The following is a 12,141-nucleotide window of genomic DNA, read 5'->3' as shown; positions in this document are numbered from 1 at the left end:
AAAACAATAGGTACGGGACCTGCACCTCTGGAAGGGAGCTGTGAAGGAGGAAAAGTTTCCACAAACTAGGAAGGCCCTTTACTGGTGGAGAATGGGGGATGGCAGGGGGGTGAAGCTTTGGAGCCACAGAGGAGAGCGCAGAAACAATGGTGCAGAGGGCAAAGCGGAGAGATTCCTGCACAGAGGACCAGTGCTGACCAGCACTCACCAGCCTGAGAGGCTTGTCTGCTCACCCGCCCAGGGTGGGTGGGGCCTGGGAGCTGAGGATCGGCTTCAGAGTTCAGACCCCAGGGAGAGGACTGGGGTTGGCTGCATGAACACAGCCTGAAGAGAGCTAGTGCGCCACAGCTAGCTGGGAGGGAGTCTGGGAAAAAGTCTGAAACTCCCTAAGAGGCAAGGAACCATTGTTTCATGGTGCGCGAGGAGGGGGGATTCAGAGCACTGCCTAAATGAGCTCCAGAGATGGGGGCAAGCTGCGGCTATCAGTGCGGACCACAGAGACGGGCATGAGATGCTAAGGCTGCTGCTGCAGCCACCATGAAGCCTGTGTGCAAGCACAGGTCACTATCCACACCTCCTGTCCTGGGAGGCTGTGTAGCACACCACTGCCAGGGTCCCGTGATCCAGGGACATCTTCCCTGGGAGAAGACACAGAGCACCTCAGGCTGTTGCAATGTCACGCTGGCATCTGCCACCACAGGCTCGCCCCACATTTCGTACCCCTCCCTCCCCTCGGCCAGAGTGAGCCAGAGCCCCCGAATCTGCTGCTGCTTTAACCCCATCCTGTCTGGGCGGGGAACAGATGCCCTCAGGTGACCTACACACAGAGGTGGAGCCAAATCCAAAGCTGAACCCCAGGAGCTGTGCTGACAAGAGAAAAGGAAATCTCTCCAAGCAGCCTCAGGAGCAGCAGATTAAATCTCCACAGTCAACTTGATGTACCTGCATCTGTGGATTACCTGAATAGACAATGAATCATCCGAAAATTGAGGCAGTGGACTTTGGGAGCAACTGTAGACTTGGGGTTTCCTTTCTGCATCTAATTTGTTTCTGTTTTTATGTTTATCTTAGGTATTTAGAGCTTATTATAATTGGTAGATTTGTTTATTGATTTGGTTGCTCTCTTCCTCCTTTTTTTATATAAATATATTTTATTTTCCTTTTTATCTTTTTGTGAGTGTGTATGTGTATGCTTCCTTGTGTGATTAGCTCTGTATAGCTTTGCTTTTACCATCTGTCCAAGGGTTCTGTCTGTCCTTTTTTTTTTTTTTTTAACTAATCATTGGTGAATTTGTTTTTTAGTTTGGTTGCCCTCTTCTTTCCTTCATTTTTTAAATTATTTTTTTATTTCTTAATATTTTTTATTTTAATAGCTATTTTATTTTATTTCTTTTATTTTATTTCCTTCTTTCTTTTTTTTCCTCCCTTTTCATCTAAGTCATGTGGCTGACAGGGTCATGGTGCTCTGGCCAGGGGTCAGGCCTGAGCCTCTGAGGTAGGAGAGCCGGGTTCAGGACACTTGTCCACCAGAGACCTCCCAGCACCATGTAATATCAAATGGCAAAAGCTCTCCCAGAGATCTCCATCTCAACGCTAAGACACAGCTCCACTCAATGACCAGCAAGCTACAGTGCTGCACACCCTATGCCAAACAACTAGCAAGACAGGAACAAAACCCCACCCATTAGCAGGGAGGCTCCCTAGAATCATAATAAGTTCATAGACACCCCAGAACACACCACCAGATGCAGTCCTGCCCACCAGAGAGACAAGATCCAGACTCATCCACCAGAACACAGGCACCAGTCCCCTACACCAGGAAGCCTACACAACACACTGAACCAAACTTACCCACTGGGGGCAAACACCTAAAACAATGGGAACTACGAAACAGCAGCTTGCGAAAAGGAGACCCCAAACACAGGGGGTTAAGCAAAATGAGAAGACAGAGAAACATGCAGCAGATGAAGGAGCAAGGTAAAAGCCCATCATAACAAACAAATGAAGAGGAAATAGGCAGTCTACCTGAAAAAGAATTCAGAGTAATGATAGTAAAGATGATCCAAAATGTTGGAAATAGAATGGACAAAATAAAAGAAATGTTTAACAAGGAACTAGAAGAACTAAAGAGCAAACAAACAATGATAATGCAATAAATGAAATTAAAAATTCTCTAGAAGCAGGCAATACCAGAATAACTAAGGCAGAAGAACAGATAAGTGACCCAGAAGATAAATAGTGGAAATAACTACCACAGAGCAGAATAAAGAAAAAAGAATGTAAAGAATTGAGCACAGTAACAAAGACCTCTGGAACAACAGTAAATGCATCAACATTCGATTAATAGGGGTCTCAAAGAAGAAGAGAAAAAAAAAAGGGACTGAGAAAATATTTGATGAGATTATAGTTGAAAAGTTCCCTAATATGGAAAGGAAATAGTCAAGCACAGGAAGTGCATAGAGTCCCATACAGGATAAATCTAAGGAGAAATATGCCAAGACACATATTAATCAAACTATCAAAAATTAAATACAAAGAAAACATATTAAAAGCAGCAAGGGAAAAACAACAAATAACACACAAGGGAATCCCCATAAGGTTAACAGCTGATCTTTCAGCAGAAACTCTGCAAGCCAGAAGGGACTGGCAGGACATATTTAAAGTGATGAAAGGGAAAAACCTACAACCAAGATTACTATACTCAGCAAGGATCTCATTCAGATTCAATGGAGAAATTAAAACCTTTACACACAAGCAAAGGTAAGAGAATTCAACACCACCAAACCAGGTTTACAACAAATGCGAAAGGAACTTCTCTAGGCAGGAAACACAGAAGAAGGAAAAGACCTACAATAACAAACCCAAAACAATTAAGAAAATGGTAATAGGAACATACATATCAATAACTACCTTAAATGTAAATGGATTAAATGCTCCAAGCAAAAGACATAGACTGGATGAATGGATACAAAAACAAGACCCATATATATGCTGTCTACAAGAGATACACTTCATACCTAGGGACACATACAGACTGGAAGTGAGGGGATGGAAAAAGATATTCCATGCAAATGGAGATCAAAAGAAAGCTGGAGTAGCAATTCTCATATCAGACAAAATAGACTTTAAAATAAAGACTATTAGAAGAGACAAAGAAGGACACTACATAATGATCAAGGGATCAATCCAAGAAGAAGATAAAACAATTGTAAATATTTATACACCCAACATAGGAGCACCTTAATACATAAGGCAAATGCTAACAGCCATAAAAGAGGAAATCAACAGTAACACAATAATAGCAGGGGACTTTAACACCCCACTTTCACCAATGGACAGATCATCCAAAATGAAAATAAATAAGGAAACACAAGCTTTAAATGATACATTAAACAAGATAGACTTAATTGATATTTATAGGACATTCCATCAAAAAACAACAGAATATACTTTCAACTGATCATGGAACATTCTATAGGATAGGCCATATCTTGGGTCATAAATCAAGCATTGGTTAATTTAAGAAAATTGAAATCATATCAAGTATATTTTCTGACCACAACACTATGAGACTAGATATCAATTACAGGTAAAAATCTGTAAAAAATACAAACACATGGAGGCTAAAAACACTACTAAATGACCAAGAGATCACTGAAGAAATCAAAGAGGAAATCAAAAAATACCTAGAAACAAATGAAAATGAAAACATGATGACCCCAAACCTATGGGATACAGCAAAAGCAGTTCAAAGAGGGAAGCTTATAGCAATACAATCCTACCTCAAGAAACAAGAAAAATCTCAAATAAACAACCTAAACTTACACCTAGAGCAATTAGAGAAACAAGAACAAAAAACCCCCAAAGTTAGCAGAAGGAAAGAAATCATAAAGATTAGATCAGAAATAAATGAAAAGAAATGAAGGAAACGATAGAAAAGATCAATAAAACTAAAAGCTGTTTCTTTGAGAAGATAAACAAAATTGATAAAGCATTAGCCAGACTCATCAAGAAAAAAAGGGAAAAGACTCAAATTAATAGAATTAGCAATGAAAAGGGAGAAGTAACAACTGACGCTGCAGAAATACAAAGGATCATGAGAGATTATTACAAGCAACTATATGCTAATAAAATGGACAACCTGGAAGAAAAGGACAAATTCTTAGAAAGGCACAACCTTCTGAGACTGAACCAGGAAGAAATAGAAAATATAAACTGAACAATCATAGGCAATGAGATTGAAACTGTGATAAAAAATCTTCCAACAAACAAAAGCCCAGGATCAGATGGCCTCACAGGCGAAGTCTATCAAACATTTAGAGAAGAGCGAACACCTAACCCTCTCAAACTCTTCAAAATAGAGCAGAGGGAAGAACACCCCCAAACTCATTCTATGAGGTCACCATCACCTTGATAACAAAACCAAAGATGTCACAAAAAAAGAAAACTACAGGCCAATATCACTGATGAGCATAGATGCAAAAATCCTCAACAAAATGCTAGCAAAGAGAATCCAACAGCACATTAAAAGGATCATACACCATGATCAAGTGGGTTTTATTCCAGGAATGGAAGGATTCTTCAATATACACAAATCAATGTTATACACCATGTTAACAAACTGAAGGATAAAAATCATATGATCATCTCAATAGATGCAGAAAAGCTTTCAACAAAATTCAACACCCATTTAAGATAAAAACCTTCCAGAAAATAGGCATAGAGGGAAGCTACCGCAACGTAATAAATGGCATACATGACAAACCCACAGCCAGCATCATTCTCAATGGTGAAAAACTGAAACCATTTCCACTAAGATCAGGAACAAGACAAGGTTGCCCACTCTCACCACTATTTTTCAACATAATTTGGGAAGTTTTACAAAGAGTAATCAGAGAAGAAAAATAAATAAAAGGAATCCAGATTAGAAAAGAAGTAAAACTGTCACTCTGCAGATGACATGATACTATACATAAAGAATCCTAAAGACTCTAACAGAAAACTACTAGACCTAACCAATGAATTTGGTAAACTAGCAGCATGCAAAATTAATGCACAGAAATCTTTTGCATTCCTATACACTAATGATGAAAACTCTGAAAGAGAAATTAAGGAAACACTCACATATACCATTGCAACAAAAAGAATAAAATACCTAGGAATAAACCTATGTAAGGAGACAAAAGAATTGTATGCAGAAAACTATAAGACACTGATGAAAGAAATTAAATACAATACAAACAGATGGAGAGATATACCATGTTCTTGGATTGGAAGTATCATCACTGTGAAAATGACTATACTCCCCAAAGCAATCTACAGATTCAATGCAATCCCTATCAAACTACCAATGCCAATGACATTTTTTTTTTTTTTTTTTTTTGTGGTACATGGGCCTCTCACTTTTGTGGCCTCTCCCGTTGCGGAGCACAGGCTCCAGATGTGCAGGCTCAGTGGCCATGGCTCACGGCCTTAGCCACTCCACGGCATGTGGGATCTTCCCAGACCGGGGCACAAACTTGTGTCCCCTGCATTGTCAGGCGGACTCTCAACCACTGTGCCACCAGGGAAGCCCCCAATGACATTTTTTATAGAACTAGGACAACAAATTTCACAATTTGTATGAAAACACAAAAGACTCCGAATAGTCAAAGCAATCCTGAGAAAGAAAAACGGAGCTGGAGGAATCAGGCTCCCTGACTTCAGACTATACTACAAAGCTACAGTAATCAAGACAGTATGGTACTTGCACAAAATCAGAAATATAGATCAATGGAACAGGATAGAAAGCTGAGAGATAAACCCATGCACGTATGGTCACCTTATCTTTGATAAAGGAGGCAGGAATGTACGGTGGAGAAAGGACAGCCTCTTCAATAAGTGGTGCTGGGAAAACTGGACCACTACATGTAAAAGAATGAAATTGGAACATTCCCTAACACCATACAGAAAAATAAACTCAAAATGGATTAAAGACCTAAATGTAAGGCCAGACACCATAAAACTCTTAGAGGAAAACATAGGCAGAAGACTCTATGACATAAGTCACAGCAAGATCCTTTTTGACCCACCTTAGAGAAATGGAAATAAAAACAAAAATAAACAAATGGGACCTAATGAAACTTCAAAGCTTTTGCACAGCAAAGGAAACCATAAACAAGAGGAAAAGACAACCCTTAGAATGAGAGAAAATATTTGCAAACAAAGCAACAAAGGATTAATCTCCAAAATATACAAGCAGCTCATGCAGCTCAATATCAAAAAAACAAACAACCCAGTACAAAAATGGGCAGAAGACCTAAATAGACATTTCTCCAATAGAGATATACAGATTGCCAACAAACATGTGAAAGGATGGTTAACATCACTAATCATTAGAGAAATGCAAATCAAAACTACAATGAGGTATCGCCTCACAACGGTCAGAATGTCCATCATCAAAAAATCTACAAACATAAACGCTGGAGAATGTTTGGAGAAAAGAGAAGCCTCTTGCACTGTTGGTGGGAATGTAAATTGATACAGCCACTATGGAGAACAGTATGGAGGTTCCTTAAAAAACTAAAAATAGAACTATAGAACCATACGAACCAGCAGTCCCACTACTGGGCATATAGCCTGAGAAAACCATAATTTAAAAAGAGTCATGTACCACAATGTTCATTGCAGCTGTATTTATAATAGCCAGGACATAGAAGTAACCTACGTGTCAATCAACAGATGAATGGATAAAGAAGATGTGGCACATGTATACACACATGTGAATATATGTATCTCATATATACAATGGAATATTACTCAGCCATAAATGGAAATGAAATTGAGTTATCTGTAGTGAGGTGGAAGGACCCTGAGACTGTCATACAGAGTGAAGTAAGTCAGAAAGAGAAAAACAAATACCATATGATAATACATATATATGGAGTCTAAAAAAAGAAAATGGTTTTGAAGAACCTAGGGACAGGACAGGAATAAAGATGCAGACATAGAGAATGGACTCGAGTACACGGGGATTGAGAAGTGTAAGCTGGGACAAAGTGAGAGAGTGGCATGGAGATATATACACTACCAAATGTTAGATAGATAGGTAGTGGAAAGCAGCCTCATAGCACAGGGGGATCAGCTCAGTGCTTTGTGTCCACCTAGAGGGGTGGGATAGGGTGGGTGGGAGGGAGGTGCAAGAGGGAGGGGATATGTATACATATAGCTGATTCACTTTGTGATACAGCAGAAACTAGCACAACATTGTAAAGCAATTATACTCCAATAAAGATGTTAAAAAATAAATTAATTAAAACAAAAATAAAAAAACAAAATAGTACTTTTAGCTGAAAGAAAACCACAAAGTGATAAGAATGTTGGGGGAAGGGAGAGGAATAAGAACAAAGCATCCAAAAGCTATGAGAAAAAAAAATTTTAATTGGAGTCCCAGAAAAGGATAAAGAAAAAATAGGGTATAAGAAATATTTGAATATATATTGTCTAAGAATATTCCAGAAATGAAAACAGCAACAACAAAACCCCCACAAATATGCAGATTAAAGATGCTCAAAGAACCACAAGAAGAAAAAAAGGAAAATAAAAGCAATATACATTTATTGTAGAAAATCTAAGCAATTCACATATCCCAAAATAAGAAAAATCAACATACTCATAACCTTGTGAAACAAAATATGTAATTAATGAGTTGTAAAGCCATTCCAGTCTTCTCTATGCAGTTATAAGGTTTTTAAATTTTTTTGATATAGTTAAATCAATTTTTAAATATCTAAGTGAACTCCTTGGAGGAAGTATCTTTTTTGTTTCTAAATCTTTGCCCTAAAAATTCTAACAGCCTAGAAGCTTAGATTTTAGCATAAGGAGTAATTGAGAGGATAATCCTATTTCCACTGGTCTGGGCATTAGGCAACAATCAATGTTCTAGTATATTTGTTCAGTGTTAAAACTAAATATACAAAAATTTTATAACTTCAGAATAGGTAATAATATCTGATAATAACATCTATACATATCAACCTTGCATTTTGAAATATATCTATATAATTTCATTACAAAATATTTCAAAGAACAATTCCAGGGTTTAAATTAGACCAGTGATTCTCAGCTAACAGTTCAAGGTGAAGACAGCTACGGCAAAATTTCTAATACTTCATGGCTATTCCATCCTCTCCTCAATATAATTTTTTTAAATTTATAGTTATTCTATATATTTTTCCTGTCTTCTTGGCTATAATAGTTACTCAGTTGAATTTAGAACTCTACTTTTCACAATATAATCTAGGTTTTGGAAAACTTGATAGAATGAAGAATGTTTATCTTGTACTTCACAGTGTCAGCTGAAACCAAATTGGCTTCAGTTTCCAAATCTTTCATCTCTAAAATATTTACAAGTACAATTCACAGTATAATCATCATTATTTTACTCTTTAGAGCCAGGCTGTCAGCCTAAAGAAAATAGATATTTTTAAATTTAGGAAAGCACCTTAAATTTGAACAATCTATCATCATATTTTAAAATAAAACCAGTGTATATAAAAAAGAATGCAGGGCTCCCTTGGTGGCTCAGTGGTTAAGAATCCGCCTGCCAATGCAGGGGACACGGGTTCGAGCCCTGGTCCGGGAATATCCCACATACCACAGAGTAACTAAGCCATGTGCCACAACTACTGAACCTGTACTCTAAAGCCCGTGAGCCACAACTACTGAGCCTGCATGCCACAACTACTGAAGCCTTTGTGCCTAGAGCCCGTGCTCCGCAACAAGAGAAGCCACCGCAATGAGAAGCTCATCGACACAATTAGAGAAAGCCCACGTGCAGCAACGAAGACCCAACACAGCCAAAAATAAATAAATTAAATAAATAAATTTAAAAAAAGAATGCAGATAGATTTAAATAAATGTTAATAATGACAATTCATAGAAAGAATATAAAAATTACTTCTAAAGTATATTTCTAAATACTTTTTTAAATTAATAAAGTAAGCAATTATTGTCTTGGTAGACCTAAATGCACCTTCATTTGGATGGTGAGTCTAAAACCTGAGAAGAAGCCATTGTTTCAGTCATCTGTATTTCTTCGTAGTGATTAGTATACTCTCTTGCATATGGCCCAAATATCTATTATATATAAATTGATTTTACATACTTAATTATTAATACTTAATAACTATGGCTTTTTAAGAAATTAAGTTGATACTGAATCACTATTTCATTGCTGCTAAAATAGTAGTGAAATTTTGTTGAACAGGTATAAAGTAAAACTAAATTCAGAATTTATGGGTTTTAATAAATAAATGGGTAAATAGATGTTTACTAAATAAAAACATGCACTCATATATGGATATATGCATGTAAATTTGTATATGCATATATTTATTTGCATGATGTTTATTATATAGAGAGACAAAGAAAAACTAAATTCTGAAATAATGGATTTTGGAGATTATGTGTATATATATACACACATCTCTGAATATTTAGAATATATACATATCATTATATATCAATATGTATTTTTACTACAAAACATGTTTTTAGGTAAGAATTACATGCCAATAATCTTTTGGACACCAGATGTCACTAGAGTAAAGGAGAAACTAACAACAACAACTAAAGCTGTTCTAGAATAATTTCCAAAGGAGAATATGTAGCAGGGTTTTGTTTAAGATTTTGTATATTCCTTATTTTTAGGATTTAAAACTCAAATATTCAAATTCATACCTGGATGAAATGTCACATGGACTTAGGTGGAAGTGATTATCCCCTCTGCTCTCTACCCCCCCCCAAGTCAAGGGATAAATCAGATGTTAATTTTCAACATCTAATTCAATAAGACCTTGAAGAAAGCTAAACTTGTTCTTAAAATTCAAGCCTACTGACATCATTGCAGGCAATTTGCCACTTTAAGAAGGGATCTGTGCTTTCCTCTCAAAGAGCAGGGTCTTGGAGCAAGAGTGGAAGCCGAAGCAAGGTGATCTCGTTGAACTGCTTGCTCTTAAGCATAATGGATCCTCATACATCTCAAGGAGAACAGATCCCCCGAAGTCACTTTATCTCATACTTAGACTTAAAAATTCTAGGCGTGAGCACCCTAGGTATTGTTTCTTAGATTTTTTGTTTGTTTGTTTTGATTACTCTTCACTTTCAAGAAAAATTTGATGGGTTTTAAACTATTTACTTATAGCCTTAAATCAGGATTATCTATGGGTGATACTGTAACCATAAAGCTGTTACAGACGATAAAAATACTCACTTAAAAAGCTCATTTCTGTCGATGGCTCTGTTGGTTTGGGGGTCGATTGCATAGACAGTCAAGTCACACTTCGTGTAATCTTCTAGTGAAAAGGCATCGCCATGCCTGCGAGCTCCGATGGACTCTACCACAACCTTGGCACCAGGAATTTGCTCCTGAACATAGCGATCCAAAATCCTGTAAATCAAACAAAGCACAAACATGACATTCTGACAGGCTCGCTGAGGAAAAAAATCACCTTCAACCTGAAATGACATTTAGTAAATGAAAAAGGATGACAGCCTGGTTTTTGTTAATGTTTACTGAATATGAACTCTTGAAAAAAGTTCTCTATATATTTAGAGTGTTTAACTCCCAATGATGCTAGAAGCTGAATAAGGTAGAAAGAGGTCATCAACCATGTCCTATTTAAGTCTAGACTTTTAAAATTTATGATACCATTTGAGCTTTCACATGCCTCATGAGAAATGCCAACTATGTTGTACAAATAAAACTGTCTATGCTTTATGGGAGCCATGGGGTCTTAGAACTCTTGAGTTCATATGGTTGGTGTTATAAATTACACCTTCCACCAGATTTTGTGATATGTCCAGGTGCAACAGTAGGATACCTTTTTTCCTAAGAGTGTAAAGACCCTTAGAGCATTAGCAGTGAGAATGTAGAGATATTTTGCTTTGTCAGGTTTACCAGGTTAAGATAAAAATATTGCATGCAAATCTCAGAAGCTATTTAGGAGAATACAAACAACTAAAAGGTACATCATTTAGTATAGAATCAGTAATGTTCAATAGAAAAGAAAGAAATAATGATAACCCATAGATAATTTTCTGTAAGGTACAATTTGTTTCTGATTAGATAGCTTGATTTTAATTAAAAGTACAAATTATTGCCAAGTAAGTATTTGTTATCTGTACTGCTACAAATGGCAGTTTCCTTAATGTTCTTTTCCTTATTAAAAACTTTATATTATTAATCCTTGAAGATTAACATTAGAATGCATATTATTAAATATTTATAGACAATTATATGTAAATGAATTAATTTTAATAACTATACATGGCAAATATTTTAAAATTTATCTATAGATTCAATGTTCCTTTTGGAGTTCAAGCTGTGTGGCATTTGGGGGGAGGGAGGAGTAATATATTCTAAAGACCTTTGATACAACAGGAAATAACTTTTACTTCAGATGCCAAAACTGACCTGCTTTCTGCTCTATTAAAAAAACATATATATTGCCTTCAGAGTCTGGTATGTGCTTGGCTTGCCTTTGTTTAAAGAACAAACAGGAACGAATCTTCGGAGGAAATGGCTGTACCACTGAGCACAAGTCTATGGTGTGCACACCAGGGGACATGCCAATGTAAATGAAGTGTTTTCTTGTTTACTTTTAAATTGGTATAGAGGAGCATAGTTGAAGTTTCTCTTACTGAAGTACTACTCATTCTTTTCCTTCTCTCTCATCAACATTTTTCTTTTCCTTAAACATTTAGAGATATTTTGGGATGAGATATCTGTTATGATAAAGCAGAATGTGTTCATATTTGAATTCCTTTTTTACTTTTTTCTGATAGATGCATATAAAACTAAATTTAATTCTTTTAAAATATGAACACATTTTGTAAAAATTAATCTGTCCACTTCTCATCTATGTCCATATACCTAAGCATTTCTACAATGTCTATCTCTGTCTCCATTACAATATATATGTATATACATTACATTACATGTATACATATATACATTACATATATATATGATATTCATTAAGAATGTATTTTTAGCCCTTGATCTTCATATGTACATAGGTACATGGTTGCTTCCAAAAATTTTTTTTACCTCATATTTTAAAAAAAATAACTCTAGCTACTTACTTTGAATTGGTTCAT

General features: G+C 36.4%; 1 protein-coding gene across 7 annotated transcripts in view; it reads right to left on the bottom strand.

The window, feature by feature from the left end:
• Nucleotides 1-12,141, bottom strand: part of PCDH15 (protocadherin related 15) — a gene marked incomplete at both ends in the record, with an annotated part of 736,996 nt that overhangs the window by 30,350 nt on the left and 694,505 nt on the right. For all 7 annotated transcript variants that reach the window (XM_079712493.1, XM_079712490.1, XM_079712491.1 and 4 more), the window contains one exon: nt 10,253-10,429. In XM_079712493.1, the coding sequence (XP_079568619.1) occupies nt 10,253-10,429 (177 nt within the window). The remainder of the gene's footprint in view (nt 1-10,252; nt 10,430-12,141) is intronic.

This window comes from Hyperoodon ampullatus (assembly GCF_949752795.1).
Source record: "Hyperoodon ampullatus genome assembly, chromosome: 1".
NCBI lineage: Eukaryota > Metazoa > Chordata > Mammalia > Artiodactyla > Ziphiidae > Hyperoodon > Hyperoodon ampullatus.
The sequence above is the reverse complement of the archived record's forward strand: the minus strand, read 5'-3'. Positions and strand labels throughout refer to the sequence as shown.